At 39.7% G+C, this 22,597-nt stretch overlaps 1 protein-coding gene across 4 annotated transcripts in view; it reads left to right on the top strand.

The window, feature by feature from the left end:
• The window catches only part of Prp5 (pre-mRNA processing factor 5), a 268,041-nt gene that overhangs the window by 126,986 nt on the left and 118,458 nt on the right, over positions 1 to 22,597 (top strand). For all 4 annotated transcript variants that reach the window (XM_067136316.2, XM_067136315.2, XM_067136314.2 and 1 more), the window contains 2 exons: positions 2,374 to 2,650; positions 7,508 to 7,708. In XM_067136316.2, the coding sequence (XP_066992417.2) occupies positions 2,374 to 2,650; positions 7,508 to 7,708 (478 nt within the window). The remainder of the gene's footprint in view (positions 1 to 2,373; positions 2,651 to 7,507; positions 7,709 to 22,597) is intronic.

The raw sequence follows: 22,597 nt of genomic DNA, 5'->3' as shown, positions 1-22,597 counted from the left end.
GCCTGGGCATCACATTTCAACTGATGACGAAATAGTAAATAAAAGCACGAACGTGAACTCTGCAGTCAGCTGCGAAGTGACGAGTGAAAGTGAGGGGGATGGGGAAGAAGAGTGCATCACAAACAATCGCGTACCGCTCAGACTGCACTGGAGTCGGCTGAAACGTTAATGGAATTCTTGGAGCAAGAGGACAATACGGATTTTTCAGACATTCTTGTAATTAGAAAGCTCATAATGGACATAAAGAAGAAATAAGTTGTGGGAGAGTGCAAAAAAAAAAGTAATGGATTTTTTTAAAGCAGCTTAAATGACACCAGGTACATTAATTATTTATGGTCTGCTGGTAATTTAAGTGAATATTTAGTATGTATTGTTATAGCTTGGACTACATTTTGGTTTTAAAGAGGGTTTAATGCACTGAATTTTAAGGTTATACGGTATATATTTTATGTACTTTAAAGTCCATTAAAATTAGTAGTATGGATTATCCAGGTTTTTTAATTAACCGTTCACCCCTTTCCGGGCATTAGAATGGATAATTGAGGTTTTACTGTATTTATTTCATTTATTTGTTTAGATGTACTGTATATGGTTTGACAAAATCGTCGCTGAAACTCCTAACCCCGTTTTGTAGTTTGTTGCTGCCATTTCACAAACACATGTCTGGGCAAACCTTGAACCATTTGTTAATAATCAACCCCCAAAACCAGCAAACACCACTTACTGTAGTTCAGAATGAAACTGTAGAAGGAGGAGGTAAGCGGACAATGAATGCACTAATGGTTGCCAATTTTTACAGAAATATACTTTATGTTTACTTTTTAATTTTACTTTAGATGACAGTTAACAAATAATAAATTACAAGATTTTACTTTTAATTACCTTTCTTTTACATTTGCACGATTGACGAATGAATGAACTCTGACCTCCCACGATGCCATGTTTCATAGATTGCGTGAAGGTGAATCAGTAAATTTTCATGCATCCACTAACAGTACTGTTTGCTACTATGACCCAGCAAATTGGAAAGTACGCTACAGAATTCTATTCTGGAAGTCTAGAGAACACAGCATACGACTGTTAATTCACTTCCTTGTGATCTGAATGTACTATTGAACTAATTGGCCTATGCATAAAATATCAAATATACTACATTACATAAAAAAGAGTAAAATGACATATTGCTTCATAAATACAATAATAATATAATAACTGAAATTATAAATAATTTATAATTTAATGTTAAAAACTTGGGATAAGTATTAGTAAATGATGAATCACAGCTGCTATGATTTACTTCCAGTAATAGAAACATTGATGATAGTATGAAGTGGAGAGCGAAGAATAATCGGAAAAAGAAGAAGACAATGAAAAGAAGGTGACGAACTGCTGTTGTTCTATGGATTCATCCCATGGAGATATTTTGAACACACTTGTTTAGATCTTCTGTGATTTGATATCCTGACCTCCAGCAGGAGGAAGTTCCATTCACAGCTAGCCACAAGAGCGAAGGAGTTGTTGTAGGTTGAGGATTTGTGTTTACCAGTAGTGAACAGTATCGTGTTCAGTGTTGTGGTATTTTTATCATGATGTTCTGAAAGGCTGTGAAATCATTCATATAGGTAGGTTGGGTATTGTAGGGCAGTGGTTAATGTGATCAGAAAATTTGAAGTTACACATGAATCTCATGCAGGCGTTCTGTGCCCATTGTAGTTTATCTCCGAGTCTGTTTTGTGTCTTTGTAAACCGCACCACAGTAGTCAAATATTAGAGAATGAGTATTTTGACTAATTTCTTCTTCAGACTGAATGGAAAAGTAAACATGAAAATTATTTAATGTATCGTGACCAAACCTCATCTACATACAGATATTGTCTTGTCCGGCCAAGAGCACTGTTCCCACATTCTTTACGCTCAGGCAAAGAGGCTAAACTTGATTTTGAAGTCATATGTCAGGGAAGGAGATGCAGTTCTTGATAGAAAACTTACAGAATGTGTTAATCTTTCTTTCTCAATCTGCATCAGTGTGAGCATTCTTTATGCCTTCTGTTGTAAGGTAAGGTAAATTATGGAGGCTTTTGTTATTGTCAAAAAAAAAAGATGAAAAGAAAAGATGTTGCTGAAAAAGTAAAAAAGGAAAGCAATGTCTTATAGATCCATGCATCCACTAACAGTACAGCTCGTTAGTTAAATGCACATAGTATAGAGAATTCACTACATTGTACTGTATTATTATTTTGCAGTAGAAAGAATAGATATTCCCTTTGTATAATTTATGCTTGTAATATTTGACTTCTAAACTGTATTGTATTTTGTAGCTCTGTGGAGGTGATTTTTTGCTTATATAACTGATGTATTTGTGTTATTTTGCAGGAACTTGAAGGAATTAGAGTGAAGGGCAAGGGCTGTCCAAAACCTATTAAAACTTGGGCACAATGTGGAGTGAGCAAAAAGGAACTTGATATTCTGAAGAAACACAGCTATGAGAAGCCCACTCCAATTCAAGCTCAAGCCATACCTGCAATCATGACAGGCCGTGATTTAATAGGGATAGCAAAAACTGGTAGTGGCAAGACCTTAGCATTTGTGTTGCCTATGTTAAGACACATAATGGATCAACCTCCTTTGGAGGACACAGAGGGACCTATTGGTGAGTGGATTGTGATATTAGATGTCTTTCTAGTGATTTTGAGAATTAACAAATTTTGTTTCCTATGTGGTCGTAAATTAAGTCTGTTTTGTTCTTAACATCATCTGTGATAATTTGTATTCCTGTAGACGCTGTTTAAGTGCTGTCGATAAATTTTTATGGCCAAGGCCAACTGAGAGCCTATGGTTTTGAAGTCTCAAAAATTTTCACTCTTTGTCAAAGGGAAATAAATATTTTAAAGATTAAAAATTTTAAAAACATTAAAATTACCACACAGGATAATCTGATAGCTGTAGACGATATAAATAATTATTTAGAGGATGACAACGAATACACAACACATAATGGAAAGTTTAGAACTAGAGGGATGCAAATATTCCCTAGGAGATATCACTGACAACTTAAATGAAGCTCTCAAAATCACTACAAAACCTTGACCATGACAGACTGAATATCCCATCATCAAACTGCCAATATTAAATTATAGTCTTAACCTGTCTGGTGGCCATGATTGTTAAGGCGCCGATGTATATGGTCTGACACAATGATTAGTTGGTTTGAGTCCTATTGGTCAGAAAAAAAATTTTGCCATCAGAATGTTGGCTGGCAGGGTAGGACAGGTGGTGGTATACAATTTCTAATCACTAGATTGCGTACTAAAAAGCTGGATTCAATTCCAAACCTCTCTGTAGTGGTCATATGGAATGAGGGCATGTGACGCTGTTGATGATGATGATGCTTCATTCGTCGGATGTAGACGTTAACTCCTTGTGCTATTCGACAGGAGTAGGCTATATGTCGGCACCGGGTATTACCCTCTACCTTTCTACTATCATATAACACATCATTCACTTAACCCCTTAAGTGGATATGACGTCTTTAGACGTTTTCGTGCTGGGCTTCTACAGTGGGTATGCCACGAACCTGCTACGCTGGCGTAGCAGGGGGAGAGGTGATACTCCCACGTGGCGCATCCCAGGTGGCGGATAGGGGGGTCCTAACCGGCTTGCCGGCGGACTTGAGGGAAATAAAATACCTCTCGCGGACCAAACACACTACCCCCTGCGGGTGGGGGACGCACATGTAGAATACACCCGCAGTATCCCCTGCCTGTTCATGAGAGGCGACTAAAAGGGGCGACCAAGGGATGACGGAATTAGAACCATGAAACTACTTTTGATTAGTACCAACACGCGGGGAAAACCAGGGGTCGCCTTTTCTTGCGAGTAGTACCACTATTATTTATTTTATTTATTTATCGTGTCAGAAGTACAAAGTAAGAGAGACAAAAATTAAACCAAAAAATTTTAAACATTGGTTTACCAAAAATTGGCCACGACAAGCGCATTTGGAGTTGCTCTCATTAGATCTTTAATGGTACAAGTGGTTGGAGAAGATGGACACAGTAGAAGATGTTCGTTAGTCTGCTTAGTACCACACTTGCAGTAAACTGTCTCCACAGGAAGGCCCCATTTCTGTAGGTTGGTCTTGCATCTCGTGGTACTGGAGCGTAATCGATTGAGAGCCTTCCATGTTGTCCACTTTTCAGAATGTCCAGGAGGAAGTTCTTCCTTTGGAACCATCCATTCTCTCAAATGTTGACATTTTTCCCGCCACATTGAGATTCTTGCTTGTAGTAGTACCACTATGTTAGGTACACAATAGGTTTGTGCTTAGTAGCAGCAGCGAGAGGGTCACTGTGGGTTTCCAGTACCCGTGAGTCGTACCCATGTGAGCAACACCACGGGTCTGGGCGTTGCCTGTGCTTAGTACCACTATATGAGCGACACCGTGGGTCTGCGTTGCCTGTGATTAGTACTCACTATGTGAGGAGCACCACGGGAATACCGGCACCCGTGATTAGTACACCTTGGTGAGGAACCCCATCGGTTTGCGTTGGCTATGAGTGGCGCCATTGTGTGAGAGCACCATAGGTCTGCGTTACCTGTACGGCGTACAATACTTGTGAGTAGTACCATCATGTGTGGAACACCATGAGTCTTCGCTACTTTTGATTAGTACCCCAACATGACAAATACCATGGTTCTACTTTACTCGCGACATGTACCATTCTGACGGGCCTTAGATCTGGATTTTGGACCCCTATCGACATCAAGCATCCTCGATTCAAGATTGTGCTTTATGAGTGGTCCCTTGGTCAGTCATACATTAATTATGATCTTTTTTGAGTTGGATCCACTGTTTTTTGTTTGCTCGTTTTTTGTTGTTTTTTGTTTTTTGGTTCATGTCCATCCATTCCTTCTTCATGACATTTTTATTTTATTTTGGTCAGTGGATGAATTTGATTTTTTTTGTTATTTCATTTCGTACCATTAGGGGCTGATGACCTGGATGTTAGCCCCCTTTAAACAACAAGCATCATCATCATCACAGTGGGTATGACGGCATTAGTATATTGTAAAATTTATCGCTTATTTATCTTGAGTGTGAAGGCATAATTATCACGTTGCCATGGAATCTATCGCATTAGTTGATATGTTTTCCACGAGATCACGCTGTGTATTGTTTTTTAGAGCTGTCACAGCTTCGTGATATGTATTTGTTTTGGCGCCTTGCAGCCATTTATGTCGTGAAGCATGGCTTCCAAACGTAAAGTAGATTGGCTTGATTGTGCGGGTATTTTGACAGTTTTAGAAGCGGAGAGTGATGTTGAGGTATCTTCTTTATCTGGTGATGATGAGTGGATTCATACTGATGAAGAGGACAGTGAAAGTGATCCTGATAGTGAAAGTGAAGTTGTTCCAGATGAACCAAATTACGCGGACGACGTTCAAAGTGTAACTCAGCCGGCTCACTTCGTTGCGAATGGTGCCCCAAGGTCAAGGTTTGCTTTTACAGGTGTAAACAAGATAAATATAGATTTTAGTGACATGTACAATGTCGCAGAATACTTCAGCGCGTTCGTAGGTGATTATATATTTCAGTTATTACCTGAACAGACTACCTTTATCGCGTATTTTTCTTGAGGATGTAGGCATATGGCGTTGCCATGGAATCTATCGCATTGGTTGATACGTTTTCCATGAGATCACGCTGTGTATTGTTTTTAGAGCTGTCATAGCTTCGCGAAATGTATTTGTTTTGGTGCCTTGCATGAAGTTCCTGCACAGCCATTTATGTCGCGAAGCATGGCTTCCGAACGTAAAGTAGATCGGCTTGATTGTGCAGGTATTTCAACAGTTTCATAATGTTGTTATCCCATTGTTGAATAATAATAATTACTATCGTATTAGATTAAACTAATTGTGTACATATTTATGAAGGAAATACAGTATTTAAATATCATGACACGGAAGGTAAGAGACATAGATGGAGACCAGGACGATGATGGTTAGATTCAGTTTCTGATGATTTTAACATAAGACATACGGAACCAAATGAGGCAACAGAGCTAGTTTGAAATACAGGACTGTGGTGGCATTTAGTAAATTCATAGGGGCTTGCAGACTGAACGGTCTATATAATATGTGTATGATATGTCTCAGTGAAAGGTACAATTTTGGCCTCATATTCGCAAGGATTGCTTTCCCTTGAAGTAGTTCACCTTCTCCGTATTGTTAAAATTATGCCTCTGCATGTAAATCGCAGAGAACTCTGATAGTATGTTCTGTGACCATCCTTCAAAGTTAATGTCAGGATCTTCCTGTTATATGATAGTTCTTGTTATTGTTAATGTATGACATAAACAGAACTTGACATCAACTCATAGCTTGTCAGATGGTGTCATTTCAAATTATTTTCCAGTAACCAAGGCTATACAACCAGCATGTTTCTGGATACATATATAAATGTTTCTTCATTTGGTGATTTACGTGACGTAGTGAAAACTCTTAATACTTCACCTGTTCTCAGTATTCATTTTTAATGAATTGCATATGCTGCTGATCACACACAGATATTTTTGCAAAGGAAAGCAGTTATGATATTTCAGTAATTGGATTATCACTCTGAAGCACACATCTCCAGTGTTTTACGTTCTTCAGCCTGCTGAGGGGTTTAAAACTGCTGGCTTTTTTATCCCGAGGTAGGGGGGTTCCAACCCAGCTAGCTCAGTGGGTGGTATTTGAATATGCTCAAATATGCCAGCCTCGGTAGATTTACTGGCACTTCAGAGTTACTATGGGACAAAATTTAGCATCTTCATGTTTCCAAAAACTGTAAAAATAGTTAGTGGATAGGAAAAATAAAATAAAAAAGTAGTTAAGTTATTTTTTCTCTGGTATCTAGTTTCCATTAGATCACTTTCCTGTTACCTATTTGGGAGAAGGAAGACAGTGTGAGTTAACCATTCGCCTAGGGTCGTGCAGCTGTGAGCTTGCATTCTGGAGATGGTGGGTTTGAATCCCATTGCTGGCAGCCCCGAGGATGTTGTTTCTGTGGTTTCCCATTTTCACACTAGGCATGTGCTGGGCTGTATTTTAATTAAGGCCATGGCTGTTTCCTTCTTGCTCTGAAGGAGTTATGTTTATTTACCAAGTTTTCTTCCCACTATTATATACTTGGTTGCTTGTCGTGTACAAAATCCTAATTTCATTGCTCTCAGTGAGGACACATGGTGTGAATGGATGTATAAAGACTTTTAATGTACATATTTCAATGTGTAACTACACCAGTTTTACTTAATATGTCCTTACTCATTTATTTGTGATTTGTTTTATGGGTTAAATAAATGTTGTGAATAATCTCTATACAACACGTAATTAGTATTGAATAGGTTGAACCTTATAAATCTCATCTCTGTGATCTCAGTGAGGAAGACCAAGATCTATTCGTTGGAAATTGTCAGTCTTAGGTTTGGTTATAGTGACATGTTAAGCTTGTTCTGTCCTGTGGTAGCTCTGATCATGACCCCAACTCGAGAACTGTGTATGCAGATCGGCAAGGAGTGCAAGAAGTTCACCAAGGCGTTGAACCTGCGTGCTGTCTGCGTCTATGGTGGCACAGGCATATCGGAGCAGATAGCAGAGTTGAAACGTGGTGCTGAAGTGATTGTCTGCACTCCTGGGCGCATGATTGATCTTCTTGCTGCTAATAGCGGTGAGTATGAGTACATACATATATTTTAGTTATGGCCCTGTTATACCTCCCAGTGTTCCTGGTTTTGAAACCTTTGTGAATAATCTAATCACTATACACCACTATATTGCTACTAGCACGTGTCCTTTCCTCCTTACATGCTACTTACCTTGGGATCATTAAAAACAAAGTCAAACCACCTATTTCTAAGTCTCTTTCTGCCACTCTTCCCTTCCATGAGCAATCCATTGTTCAATTATGTAACTGTTTCTGTCACCCCATCATTGAATTTGGTTAATACACACAGCTTCATCTATTCGATTCGTTCTTATCCTTTAATTCTTCATTGCGAATGCCTTCCTCCGATTGTGCCTGCCTGTTTGTAACAGCAGTAATTCTTGCCATTTTCATTTCTATACTTCCAGCTTTTGAATAAGATACTCAGAGTTACCAGGATTTAACTACCATACAGTAAAGTTGATCTGAAAACAGAGTGTTGCAAGGATAATTTTGTCTGCAAACTTACTTCTTTCTTACAGAATTTCATTGATCACAGCTGCAGACCAATTGTATTAAATTTCCTACCCCTTATACCTTAATACGGTTCGAAGAAAACTAATTCTAAGTACAGTAAAACCTCGTTAATTCGAAGTCGTTGGGACTAAAAAATCGAACTTCAAATTACGTGATTTCGAATTAACTGCCAATTCGTAATTCAGAAGTGCCAACCCTTGCCGCATTACAAAATATTCTAAGGCCCGTTACTGCATGCAGTTAACCTGATTCACAGTTTAAACATTTCAAATGCCATAGAAAAAAAAATGATTTCCAAAATACATCCAAGAGTATTCAAATAATGCACTTGGATAACTCACTAACAAACATAACCTCTCGCAACGATGGGGAAAAAAAAGCAGGATTCAAAGACGAGGAGAAATCTATGCTGGCTCCCATGTGCAAGTGCTTTATTCGTGGGATTACTGTACTGTATGCATTTTAGATGCCCTGTACTTGCACAGAAAGTACCCGATGCCCTTAAAACATTGTGGCTAATCGAACTTTCGTATGACGAGGGGGGAAAGTCTCTCACTTCCTTCTGCAAGACAACACAATACAGTCAGTCACTCTATCATTGTTCCTTGTACGAATTCCTGCCATAGATTTCTCTCATACTTCAGAAATGTAAACACTTGCCGCGTCACAAAGTATTTTAAGACCCATTAATGCATGCAATCACCTTGATTCACAGTTCATACCTTTCAAATGCCATGGAAAAAACTATTTCCGAAATGTATCCAACAAGGTGCATTTACAGTGTTCAAATAATGCAATTCGATAAATCACTGACAAACATAACCTCACGCAACAAAAGAAAAATCACACGATTTAAAGACGAGGATAAATTATGCTGATTCCCCTGTGCAAATGCATTTTTTTTTTTTATTACTCTACCGTTAGCAGTTTTAGATGCCTTATACTTGCACACAAAGTGCCAATGCCCTTAAAACATTGTGGCTTATTGAACTTTCCTATGACGAGGGGAGGAATTCTTTCGCTTCCGTGTGCATTGCAACACAGTACAATGACCCCCACCTTTGTATGATTTTCCGCCTTGATGCTTTAAAACCATAAGACCGTTTGGGCTTGGCGTTAAAAGAAAGCAATGCAGTTTCATCGGCAATGACAATATTGTTCGGTGCCTACGAATTGATTATATGAGTCACGCTTTTTTGTCAACTGTCGGCATCACCAGTGTTCGTGGATTCGGTTTCTCCTTACACTGCCTGTTACATGATATTACGGCATTCCTTAAAACGTTGAATACAAAAGAATTCAGATTACACTCGAACCTAGCAGTTCTGGAGCACACTGTAGAAACACCAAAGTGTGTGAAAATGCAGAAAGCAACCCCTGCACGTTCCGGAAGACGCTTTCTATTGTGACATGGTTGAATTTAAATTACTCTGTAAAATACTATTGTTTTAAATGTAAAGGTAGTTTCGAATTTAAGTCTAAATTTCGGTAATGGGGCGGACATTGTACTTCGAATTAAGAATTATCTGTGTTTTGAATTAAACAATTTAAATAACATGCAAAACATTATCTCATGTTTTCAGGAACGAGAGCCTCTTCGAATTAGGCAGGATTTTGAATTAACCGTTTTCGAATCGTGCTTGAAATGATCCATCTGTTTTCGTATTCATTTCCTGGCATTCATTCGTGTTATGTATTTCCCAACCAACTTCACCTTAGTCTTGAAAATGTTCATATTCTTTTCAAGTTCTGCAATACTAAGTTGAATGTTTTCTTCACTGTCTGTCATTGAAATCAAACCATTGGCTTACACTGAACTGCTTGTCACATTTTCACTTGGCTGAATTTTACATTTTTCATTAAATGATCGCTACAAATGAGCAGTAAGGGGGAAAGACTACAGTTTATTGAGATTGAAATCTATCATCAACTCTCATTGCAGCCTGATTGTCAACACTAATGCCTTAGATTGCGTGTAGTAACTTATTTTTGATCTCGTAATTCTTCTGTATGGTCAACATCTTCCCATGAGGTATTTTGTCATTTTGCTTCTCTAGATGTACAACACATGAACATAACTGCCAGTTTTTATGTATAATTTTTCATTTGTTTAAAACATACTGAAAATTTGGTCTTGACAGCCAGACTCTTAGGTCTTTCTGCATTCTGTCTGCAAGCGTCTGTGAATGAATTAAGGTCTTCCACAATGTTCTGTGTGTAACTAGCACTGATTATGTTCCATTCTAGCCCTCTTACCGTGGCATCATTAAAAACTGAGTCCAGTCATCACCACCTTAGTCCTCCTATGCTTCCTGTACTCTCCATGACAGTCCATTATTTTCCTTAATAATACACTGTCCTCGTTCATACTCGGACCTTCATTTATTCATTCCTTAATTAGCATTTAATTCTTTATTGTGATTGCCTTTCTGTCATATTTCCCATACTCTGGTACCAACTATCGTTCTTTCTACTGTCATGTCTGTAACCTCCAGCTTGTTATTCTCACCATTGACTGCACTGTCTTTTTTTGCTCTTTCCAAAATGCTTGTAGACTTGTACATGGAACACTAATCACACACACACCTCAAAATAGTAGCAATCTTTCCTACAGTAGAAGTCCGCTATAGCGAGTACGGCATATAGCGAGAACTCTGTTGTAACAACAGCTTTTGTCCTTCTCTTGAAAATTCCTATAATAAACTGTGTATTATCCTAGTTTATTAGCTTCATGTCCCATATTGATGATTCCAATGATTACAATTGTAAGGCTGGATTTTCCCACCTAATCAATACTTTTATTTATATTAAAGTACTTAAAACATTTTTCAGTACCGGTTTTGGCCCTTATAATAGGCCATCTTCAGCTGCTGAACAACCTTGATTTTTTTTTAAATAACATAGAGTGTTAAACACTACTCATTCTAAGTTTAGGACGACTTATTTCTAAGTTTAAATGATTTATTTAATCTATGGTGATTTTATACAATATATATACAAGACAAAATCAAACTTTAAAGTCCATCCTTCTCAGCCATTCAGTTAAACCGGGTGTGAGAGCGAACAAATCGTCAGGAGTGCCATGTTACGAATGAAGACAGCGTTGGACCAGGTGCTCAATCGTCTGTTCTTCCAGATTACAATCACACATTGGTGAACTGATCCAACCCCACTAGTACCTGAAATAATGGCAACAACCATGTCCAGTCCTTAACCTGTTGATACGGCACCAGAGGTTCCTCGGTAGGTCAAAACCGTTTGGCTTCTTTGTGGGATCAAGATGCTGGACACTTGTTCCCAATGTTTTTCTTGACCACTCATGCTTCCAGCTTTCATTTAGGTCAAATCCATCTGCAATGAGTTGCCCTGCAGTGACACTTGCTGGTCTTCTTGATTGCAGTCGCTGCAGTGACGGATGATGGAATTCTTGGTGCAGTGGCAAAGAGGGTGATGCAAAGATTTTCTTAGCTTACCTTAGTAGAGCTTGCTTCCGCCTTAGGATGTGATTCAGCACAGGTAACCAGTGACACGGAGTTGATTTGATGGTACCAGTAATGCAGCGCATTGTATCATTCAATTTTGTGTCTATCTTCTTCACGTGTACACTTTCCAACCAGACAGGAGCACAGTACTCAGCAGCTAAGTAGACAAGGCTGATGCCAGTTAAACGTAGACAATCAGCAGAGGCTCCCCAGGAGGTACCACAGAGCTGATGCAGTATGTTGTTTCTTGCGGCGACTTTGTGAGAAAGCTTAGTGATGTGCTCTTTGAAGTTCAAAGTTCTATCTAAAGTGACTTCAGGATATTTTGGGAAAGGATTGTACCTCAGCTTTCGTCCATTGAGCAGAACTCTAGGTTTGTAGTTTGCAGCACGATTCGCTAGATGGAAACAAGAGACTTCAGTTTTTGTTGTGCTGGGGATCAATCTCCAGGTCTTAAAGAAAGTTGACATCTTCTTGAGGTCCTCCGTAAGAATTTGTTCACCGTCTTCAAAGTTATTACTTTGTTGCTACCAGTGCAATGTCGTCAGCATATATGAACTTAGTTGACGTTGTGGTTGGTAAATCATGAATGACCGAGCTCAATAGCTGCAGTCGCTTAAGTGCGGCCCGTATTCAGTATTCAGGAGATAGTGGGTTCGAACCCCACTGTCGGCAGCCCTAAAGATGGTTTTTCGTGGTTTCCCATTTTCACACCAGGCAAATGCTGGGGCTGTGCCTCTTAATTAAGGCCACGGCTGCTTCCTTCCCACTCCTAGCCCTTTCCTGTCCCATCGTCGCCATAAGACCTATCTGTGTCGGTGCGACTTAAAGCAGCTTGCAAAAAAAAAAAAAACATGAATGTACAAATTGAATAACAATGATGCCAAAACAGATCCCTGTGGTAGAACGTTATTTAGTTTTCGTTTGTGGCTTTTAGTGTTGCCTAGAAATACTTGGAATTCTCTTTCGCTAAGCATGCTATATATTAGATTCACGATTCCTCGACTTGGTACAACTTGCAGTAGTTTGTAGATCAGTCCCTGTCCCCAAACAGTGTTATATGCACCAGTCAGGTCAATGAAAACAGCTGTTGATTTTAATTGTTCTTAAAAACCAGCTTTGATATGTGTAGTTAGAGCAAGAATTTGTTCAGTGCTGCTGCGTCCATGTCTGAATCCAGCTTTTTCAGGAGGAGTAACAGCTTCAATGAACGGAGCTATTTTGGTTAGGAGGATTCATTGAAGAAGCTTGAATATGCAGCTAAGCAGTGCTATTGGTCGATAACTTTCAGGGCTGTTCTCAGGTTTGCCAGGTTTGAGAATGGCTATAACTTTTGACAGTTTGAACTGACTGGGCAATCTGTTCTTTTGGAGTATGTAAGTAAAGGGAGAAGTGAGCCAGTATATACACTGACTTAGCAAATGTCATGGGATAGTCACCTAATAGTGTGTGGGGCTTCCTCTGGCCCTGCGAACTGCTGTGAGACGCCGTGGAAGTGAGTTGACAAGTCCCTGGTAGTCCTCTGGACTTAGCTGACACCAAATCGTTTGCAGAGCGGCCGCCAATGCTGGTCTGTTCATGCGTGCAGGATCCATGGCACGGAGCCTGCGTTCCAGGACATCCCAGATATGCTCGTTAGGATTCATATCGGGGCTCCTGGGTGGCCATGACAGTCGTTGGACCTCCGCTGCATGTTCCTGGAACCATTCCCGGGCGATGTGGGAGCGATGTGGCGGCGCAGAACCGTCTGGGCGCTGGAAGGTCAAAAGTGGGTGGAGATGGTCTCCGAGCAGCTCAACATACCGCATACCATTCAAAGTCTCTTCCAGAACAACTAGGGGACCCATTCCATACCAGGAACATGCACCCCAGACCATAACAGAGACACCAGCGCCCTGGACCACACCTTCGAGGCAGGCGGGATCCATTGCTTCATGTGGTCTGCGCCATACACGGTGCCTCCCATCGGCATAGTGCAGTTGGAATCGTGATTCGTTGGACCATATCACATTACGCCATTGTTCCAGTGTCCATCCCTGATGACTGGTGACAAATGCGCGTCGTCGTGCCCGATGACATTGAGTTAACAGTGGCACCCGTGTGCGGCCCGGCGCCCATACCCCATAGAACCCATGTTCCTACGGATTGTCCACTGGGAGACGTGTCTAGCATGGCCTGTGTTGAATTGAGCTATGATTTGTTGCACGGTTGCCAGTCTGTCACTACTGACAATCCGTCTCAGATGTCGCCGGTCACGGTCATCGAGGGTGGCTGGATGGCCGGTCATTCGTCTGTTGTGGACGGTGACACCCGCATTCAGCCATTCACGATACACTCTGAACACGGTTGATCGTGTGAAGCCGAATTCCCGCACCACTTCCGAAATCGCACTTCCCATCCGTCGGGCACCGATCACAATACCCCGTTCGAACGGTGTCAGCTCATGACGACGTTCCATGTTACACCTGTCACATGCACAGCCACTGCTTACACGGTCAACACACCTGTGCATCATTGCTCCACTATCCCATGACATTTGCTCAGTCAGTGTACAATGCAGGCCCATGTTCTTAATAAATTCATTGTAGATATTGTCGGGCCCAGCAGCCTTGCCGATTTTCAGTTGTTTTATTGCATTTTCTACTTCCACTGTCGAAAAGGGCCTGGAAAGCGGCTCGTTTCTCGGGGCACTGCTCTTGAATTTAGAAAGGTTACATTTTACTATTCTGGTATGATTCTTGTCCCTCTTTGTCCTTGTGAGGTCCACGATCCTGTTGGCAATAATGTCAGTACTCAGTTTAGGATGTGGGGAAAGTTACGTCCGTAGGTATTACCTCAAATTACCCTACATGTGACCCCCGGGTGGTGCTAAACGAGTAACAGTGTTAAAGGTGATAGAGAATATGCCCAGTTTAAATGATACATTGTAGTGATAAAACATGCGTCAATGAGAATTGTTAGTCTATAATTATCTAATAGTTCGTTGTGAAGTGTCACTGGTCTTGATGTTCCTTTAACATTCTTTTACTGAGATTGATACCTGCAGTCGCTTAAGTGCGACCAGTATCCAGTATTTGGGAGATAGTAGGTTCGAACCCACTGTCGGCAGCCCTGAAAATGGTTTTCCGTGGTTTCCTATTTTCACACCAGGCAAATGCTGGGGCTGTGTCTTAATTAAGGCCACGGCTGCTCCCTTCCCACTCCTAGCCCTTTCCTGTCCCATCGTCGCCTTAAGACCTGTCTGTGTCTGTGCGATGTAATGCCACTAGAAAAAAAAATTATGAAAAATTGTATATAACGACAATCCGCTATAGTGAGTAAATTTTTTGTCGTTGTGAATTCTCGCTATAATGGACATCTGCTGTATTTTCTTACTTGTCAATTGGTGTGATTGCTACTTTTGTTCGTTCAGAAGGTGCCCTATTTAGTTCATGTTAATACTATTGGTCTTTGAAGCCATTTCTATATCAGTTCTTGTTTGGAGTAATTTTTATTACTCCTTCGTTTTAGACTACTATTTTCTTAACACTTTGCCGCTCCCCATTTAGAGGCAGATGCCCGGCCGTAATTACGGTGTTTTCGCACAGATTCCTATAAATCCCAAATAGGCACAGCAGCATAAATACCACCCTTTAAAGAAAATAACCAGAAGTCAAACAAATAAAGGTATAAATGTAATTTCTTTTGCATTTCGTTTCTAAATGATTAATGCATATAAATTTGTACTCACCCTAATTTTGAATATCCACATTTTGGTCCTGATGGTATTCCACAAAGTATCCTGTCCTGCACAATTTAAAGATAAAAATTTCGTGATGTTCCGTATTGAGCTGTATCACAATTAAATTGAAATAACAAATAATGTAGTTCTACCCATTCAATACAAGTAAATAAGAAATGTTGTGTTACATTCCTATTTAATTATAAGTGGAAGCGGTACCGGTTTCGACCCCCATCTGGGTCATCATCAGCCGAATAAAATGCAAAAGCAATGCATAGGTAAAAAAGAAATTAAAGAATGAGTCTTTAACAAAAACAGTGGAAGAAGCAATATAAGATAATGGGGATAGGCACTGCGCGATTTTAAATTGTAAAATCTAGAAGAAGTAGAAGGTCAATCACTTAAGGCGCAATTTTCTGAATAGTAGCACAACACATGCAAAGTTCGGCACTGTCTCAAAATGTTTATGAGAAGTGGAGAACAGTTAAGTGAGCCAGCCTGCATATAATAACAGGCGAGAAGTCACAACACAATTTAGTAAATATGAAGTCCCAGAACTGTGTAGAAATCGAAGATGAGTCGCTTGATTGAAGCAAAATTCTAGCTCCTGAAGATCAACGCAACATATTCAATGTCCGGCACTGTGCTTTCAAATGCCGACAGAACTCAGTGAATAGCTTAGTGATCCAGTCTGTAATTGTTTCGGTTGCGAAAATGTATATATCTATATATATAAAATACAATTTAATATAAATGAAGTATGTAACTAGAATCTTTTAGATTCTTTAGAACTATTCAGAAGATTGCTCCTTAAGTGACTGATGTACTTCTTCTCGATTTTACGATTTAAAATCGCGCAGTGCCTATCCCCATTATTTTATATTGATCTTCAACTGTTTTTGTTAAAGACTCATTCTTTAATTTCTTTTTTACCTATGCATTGTTTTTGCATTTTATTCGGCTGATGATGACCCAGATTGGGGTCGAAACCGGTACCGCTTCCGCTTATAATTAAATAGGAATGTAACACAACATTTCTTATTTACTTGTATTGAATAGGTTGAACTACGTTATTTGTTATTTCAATTTAATTGTCCTGCACAATGGTAGATCACATTGCTTACATTTGAATGTTGTGTTTGCCTCTCCCGGAAGCTGCCCTATTATTCATTTGTAAATACAAAGCACACTCTTTGGCACGACCAGGTACCTTCACAAGAGAATGAAATAATTTACGGGATGGACAGTCAATGGGTAAACTTCTTTTCCTGCCCGTATGTTTGTGGGACGTGAAGTTCTCGATCAGCTGTTGCACCAAATTGCGCCAGGAGTTCAGCTGTCTGTTTCCATGAGTTGAGAGAGCTGGTTGGTTACTCATATCATAAAGAATGAAGATAAAACAATCAATCCCATATAAATTAGAACTCCTACATATGCTCTTATTTCATCAGCCTGAGTGTCTTGCCAGGTAGTATAAACAGTGTCAGTTTTTCTTTGTAAATATTCAGCATGAATATTCGTCTGCTTTGCTACTAGCTCATAAAATTCCGATCCCACAAATAATTCATAAAAATCTTTTTCTGAACTCCTGGAAGGTAAATCATGATTTGGACCAGCATTGTTTCCCCATATTTTCAGTTCGTCAAATCGAATGTTGTGACTCCAGATATCACCAGTAACATTTCTTTGTAGGGCTGTCCCTCGATCTTCACACAGTATTTGTTCACATTATGATTCTTGGAATCATTATCACTACTACATTCATTAGAATATAATTCTGAACCACAACTAGAAAGCTCACTATCTCCACTAACTTCTAACATATCTTCAATTTTGCATTCTCTCATGCCTCTTGACAGTACTCCGCGATTAGACGGCATGATGTGAACTTGAACAAGAATAATCTCTAACTGAAAGGCGATGTTTATAAAGTAGGTCTGCATGGGAAATACACACAGGAAATACTGTCAACAAGAAGTGGGAAGGAATTGGCTGTGGCCTTAAGTAAGGTACAGCCCCAGCATTTGCCTGGTGTGAAAATGGGAAACCTCGGAAAACCATCTTTACGGCTGCTGACCGTTATTTTATATAGCGGTTTCCTACTTCCTTGACAGTCTTTCTCTATCCTAGTGGTAAATTCACCCCAACACTTCAAGAAGTTCACAACCAACTTCTTGTTCCGATATTCCTCTGCTCGCTCTTCAATTTCTACCTTGTTCTTCAGTATTCTTTTGATTACCGAGTTTTGATAGAGCATTCTATTGTATGTACATTTTATTTGTTACAAGTGGTTCATCTTTTTCAGTATAGGAGGCAGGAGAAAATAAGTGTTGCTATTCGTCAGTGGCTGAAGTTACCCTGTATGGCCAAAGTTATCCTACTTAAATGGCAGGGACACTGGGGTAGGGTGGAGAAAGTGAAAGACTTTGTGTAAAGTTGGGAATGTAGAGGGGAGCCTGTTCGTTTGTCTCAAGTTCGTTACCAGAGGGACTAAGCGTGGTTGAATTCATTTTCTTCACTTTCAATTTATATTTTCTATGTAACTTACGTTGTTCTCAGTTATATTGGAGATGATTATGACAATAATGGGAATGGAAATAACAGTTTGCAGCGATGCATATGATAATGGCAATATAGCATTAATGTAAGTGGAAATAAATACAACAAAAATAAGGCACTGGGCCCAGTTTACTGCTGCTAACACCAATCTACCACTACGGCAACCAGAAGGAAACTACATTACTAATTACGTTCTAAGAGAGAGTTAAAATTAAAAATTATTACATACTACAAGGATAACTATAAAATTAAACTACAATAGAATGTTACAAAAATGTTGTGACCCTTCTACCCCCCCCCCCCCCCCCCCCCCCCCCCGCATAGATGATCACTTTAGTTCATTTAACTGTTCCATACACCAAAGCTCGAAATTGCTCCTTAAGGACTGCGAGCCTTGTTGCAGTCAGATCCTCTCTTATTGTGACCGCCGTCCCCTTAAGTCATCTTTTCTTGTGGAAGATTTCACTCTGCTTCCGGTAGGAAACGAATTTCACTATTAGAGGTTGTGGCTTTACGCCCAATCGTCTTCCTATGCGATGGCTCTTGTCAGTGTCCCGAAGGTCAAGGTCGACACCAAGATCTCTTGCAATGCTTATTGCAATGGCATCAGTATCTTCCCCTTCCTTTTCCGGAATGCCGAAAATACGGATACATTGCCGCCGCTGGTATTGCTCCAGTTCATCTTGCTTGTTTTAAAAGTCACTTTTGATTTTCACAAGTTCCCTGTCCTTAGCCTGAAGCTGATCTTGTAATAGTTTGACAGTTTCCTTGTACTCCACTCTTAGTTCCTTGAGCTGCGACATAAGGAACATAAGCTGCTTAACGAGTTTTTGTATGCTGGCGCCGTGCGGCGGGCTGGCTAGGGGAAGCTTCATCGAAAGCACGTATTATTGATCAACAGTAACATTACATTGACCATTGTTTGTTGTGATGTTCTTTGTCTCTTATGCTGTCACTCAACTCTGATAGATGGGATTACTGCTGCGTACCGAGTATAACAGCCTAACTGAATACATGCAGGAAATAGCTTGGGAGTTAGAAAATTTTCTTCTTTAGCATGCCATTCCTCAGGTTCATACATTTTCTGATACTGCTGGTATGTAACACACTGGTTCATCATAGCATCCTAGCTATTCGATCCCTACTCTGACACGCTGGTTGGAATGATCAGTGTGCACACTTACCGGAATAATGGCAGTGGCTCACTTATAACCTGGTCTAGAATTACAATTTCGGCCTATTCCAAATTTAGCACCACAATTCACTAAATAACTCTAAATTCAACGCTGAAAAGAGCCGTGTCTTCAGAGAAGCTTCATCCTTTTCACTTTTATTAAATTCGACATTCATTTTATTCCAAATTAGCAGTGAGGAAGGGGTTTCTCCTCTGGCTTGGAGGAAAAATTTGCCTCCAAGTCAGATAGTTTTTTCCGGCACCAGTGTAGTGAATTGTGATTTTCCGACTCATTGGGTACTCCTATTAAATAGATGAGTAAATGGGCATAGATTTTGCCCTGGGACTTCACACTGTTCGGCTCCCTCCCCCCTCTTCCCACTTCTCTGAAATTAAAGCGTGTTCATGGATCATGGCTGTCTGTGGCCTGGTCATTCCAGCTCTGGAACTTTGTACCGTTAGATCGGCAGCGTAGTACTGTTTGTTAAAAGTGAGAAAATGTGTGGTTTTTCATTTGATCGAGTATTTCACATTCCTACTGGTGTCATTGTAATGACATGTTGATTTCAGTTGGGAAAACCATTAAGACAGTCTTTCTGAGGTTGTAAAAAGTCAGGTGGAGAGTGAGTGTCTGCCATTGTAATGAAAACTCTCGAACTTGATTGTGACTGATGGTAGGCAAGAAGGCCCTTCCTGACCCATTCCTTCCCCCTCTTAACGATGTTCTATGCTTCTAGCAAACTCTAGCACTTGCTCCTTGCCACTCTCCACACACACATCAGGCCATTATAGGCGAGTCTCCTACTTAACTTTACAGTGTTTTGCCCTATTTCCAATATTTCATTTTAACTTTCTTTTCATACTTTAGGTTCCGAATTGGATCGAGAACTTTCTGGCCATATACCTACTTTCTCTTTGCCTGCAATATGATCCACTTCTTTGAGTACCTTATAAATGATGGCTTCTTTTCATGAGTTAGTGTTACAAGCCACCATCAAACTTACTTATCTTACTTTATAATCAATACTCTGTGGAAGGACTGCATACTACGACAGTTTTTGGATGTACATGTTTTATTTTCACCTAGTGATTAGCAGTGCTACGCTAGAGACTTTTTAACCATTTCAAATCGATCAAATCTTTAAACATTTGTTAATGTCTTCACTTTCATTTTATACTTTGACCAGCAAGCACAAAACTTGTTTACATTCTTTTAAGCATTGTATTTTTACTTCATCCTGTTAATGTAATTTACTTAGGCTCTATTATATGTACTATATACTTGTATATCTTTGTTCATACGACCTGTTTCAACTGATGATGGTGTCCATAGACATCGAAACCGGTACTGATTAAAAAATGTTGTGATCATATTAAAAACATAGCGTTGCTGCCGGGACAAAACCTCCTATGTGAAATATTTTAGCTTAGAAATTTGGCCGATAAGGTTCTGTCATCTAAGGTGTAATATTGTGTGAATATCGTCAAGGCATTCTCGCTCTTCATAATGTATGTGCTGCAGGTCAGTATATCTCCAAAAATATTATCACATAGGAGGTTTTGTCCTGGCAACGACGATATTATGTATTGAAAGAAGGTGGATCGATCAAATTTCCTTCTGTTGTATGTTATCTCCTTTCAATATGGACCAGATATTAAGTTTTTAATGTTGAATATGCCACAAAGTCGAACAATCAATTAGAATGGGACATAGAGTGTTATAGCAAGACCGACGAGTCGGTCTTGGTTATAGTACGCACTACCGCAAGTGAAAAACAACCATTTACTGAAAATTGCAATGCTTGCTATAACAGGTGATGGCAGAAAGCTTCCACCTTACGTTGTTCTAAACCAAAAAACAATGCCTAAAGTAAAATTTCTGCGAGGGTCCACATTCGTATCCAAGATAAAGGGCGGATAGACACGTCATTCGTACAAGATTGGATACGAATGGTTTGGGGAAATCTAGCGAGGTCCCTCCTTTGATGCTGGGTCATTCTCGTGTTGGACAGTTTTCCTTTTTGCTGGTATGTCATTAGTATGTACATACATGAATTGTACTTTTATTAGTTCATGTTTATTTCACTTCAGGTCGTATTGTCAGCACCGGGCGAGTTGGCCGTGTGGTTAGGGCCGCGCAGCTGTGAGCTTGCATCTGAGAGATAGTGGGTTCGAATCCCACTGTCGGCAGCCCGGAAGATGGTTTTCCGTGGTTTCTCATTTTCACACCGGACAAATGCTGGGGCTGTACCTTAATGAAGGCCACAGCTGTTTCCTTCCAATTCTTAGCCCTTTCCTATTCCATCGTCCCTATAAGACCTATCTGTGTCGGTGTGACGTAAAGCCACTAGCAAAAAAAAATGTATTGTCAGCTCGTAACAGGAAGAATATTTTCCAGTGTCGCTACTTCAGATCCACGCGTTCAACTTCCCTGATGTACTATACCCTATTTGACTTTTCAGAAAAAACCTCACGTCGGAAATGAGTTGAACCAATTGTATGTATGTTATATTTGATGTATCCTTTAAATGTAAATGAATTGTAAATTATTTTTAAATATCTAAATTCCTTGAATAATTTATGCATCCAAAGTTTTCGTTTATATTTTTAATAAAAAAGGATTAATTTTATGAGAAAATACAGTATATAAGAAAGTAATATGCTGAAGAGAAAATTAGGCCATATAAAACAAAAAATGAGCAATAGAAGGAAAAGGTAGAAATTGAAGAGCGAGCAGAGGAATATCGGAATAAGAAGTTGGTTGTAAATTGAAGAATCCAAGAAGAAAGAAAAAGTGCTGGGGTGAATTTACCACTAGGATAGGGAAAGACTGTCGAGGAAGGAGGAAACTGCTATATAAAGTAACTGTTGGCAGCCCTAAAGATGGTTTTCCGAGGTTTCCCATTTTCACACCAGGCAAATGCTGGGGCTGTACCTTAATTAAGGCCACAGCCACTTTCTTCCCATTCCCTGGCCCTTGCTGTCTCATCGTCGCCATAAGACCTATTTGCGACGTAAAAAAAATTGCCTTCTTCAAGTATGAAGTAGAATAAAGAGTATCTTGTATGACATTAGTTTTTGTGATAAATCATAATGTACTAAAACTGATAGGGTGGTTAAGGCACTGCGTAAATTGAGAGAATTTACTACTGTTAAGAATACCATAATGCATATTCCAGACATTTAAGTCAAGAGTACCTCCTGTGGGATTCATTAAGCGCTATACAAAAAGTATGCATTTTTGCTAAAAAAAAATTAAGAAGTGCAAATAGGATTGAGGGTGGGGGTAGGGGTTTTTTTTTTAAATGTGTGTGGTCATTGAAGTTGGCTTGGTTAACTTTTTTTGTGATGAAAATTTTGATAGCTTCCTTTTACTGTTCAAAGATTTGCTTTTATTTTTGATATGTAAAATTTTTAGATCTGTATTATGTCTGAAATGG

Source organism: Anabrus simplex, chromosome 1 (genome assembly GCF_040414725.1).
Source record: "Anabrus simplex isolate iqAnaSimp1 chromosome 1, ASM4041472v1, whole genome shotgun sequence".
Taxonomy (NCBI): domain Eukaryota; kingdom Metazoa; phylum Arthropoda; class Insecta; order Orthoptera; family Tettigoniidae; genus Anabrus; species Anabrus simplex.
Note: the sequence above shows the minus strand (reverse complement) of the source record. Positions and strands in the feature narration are given on the sequence as shown.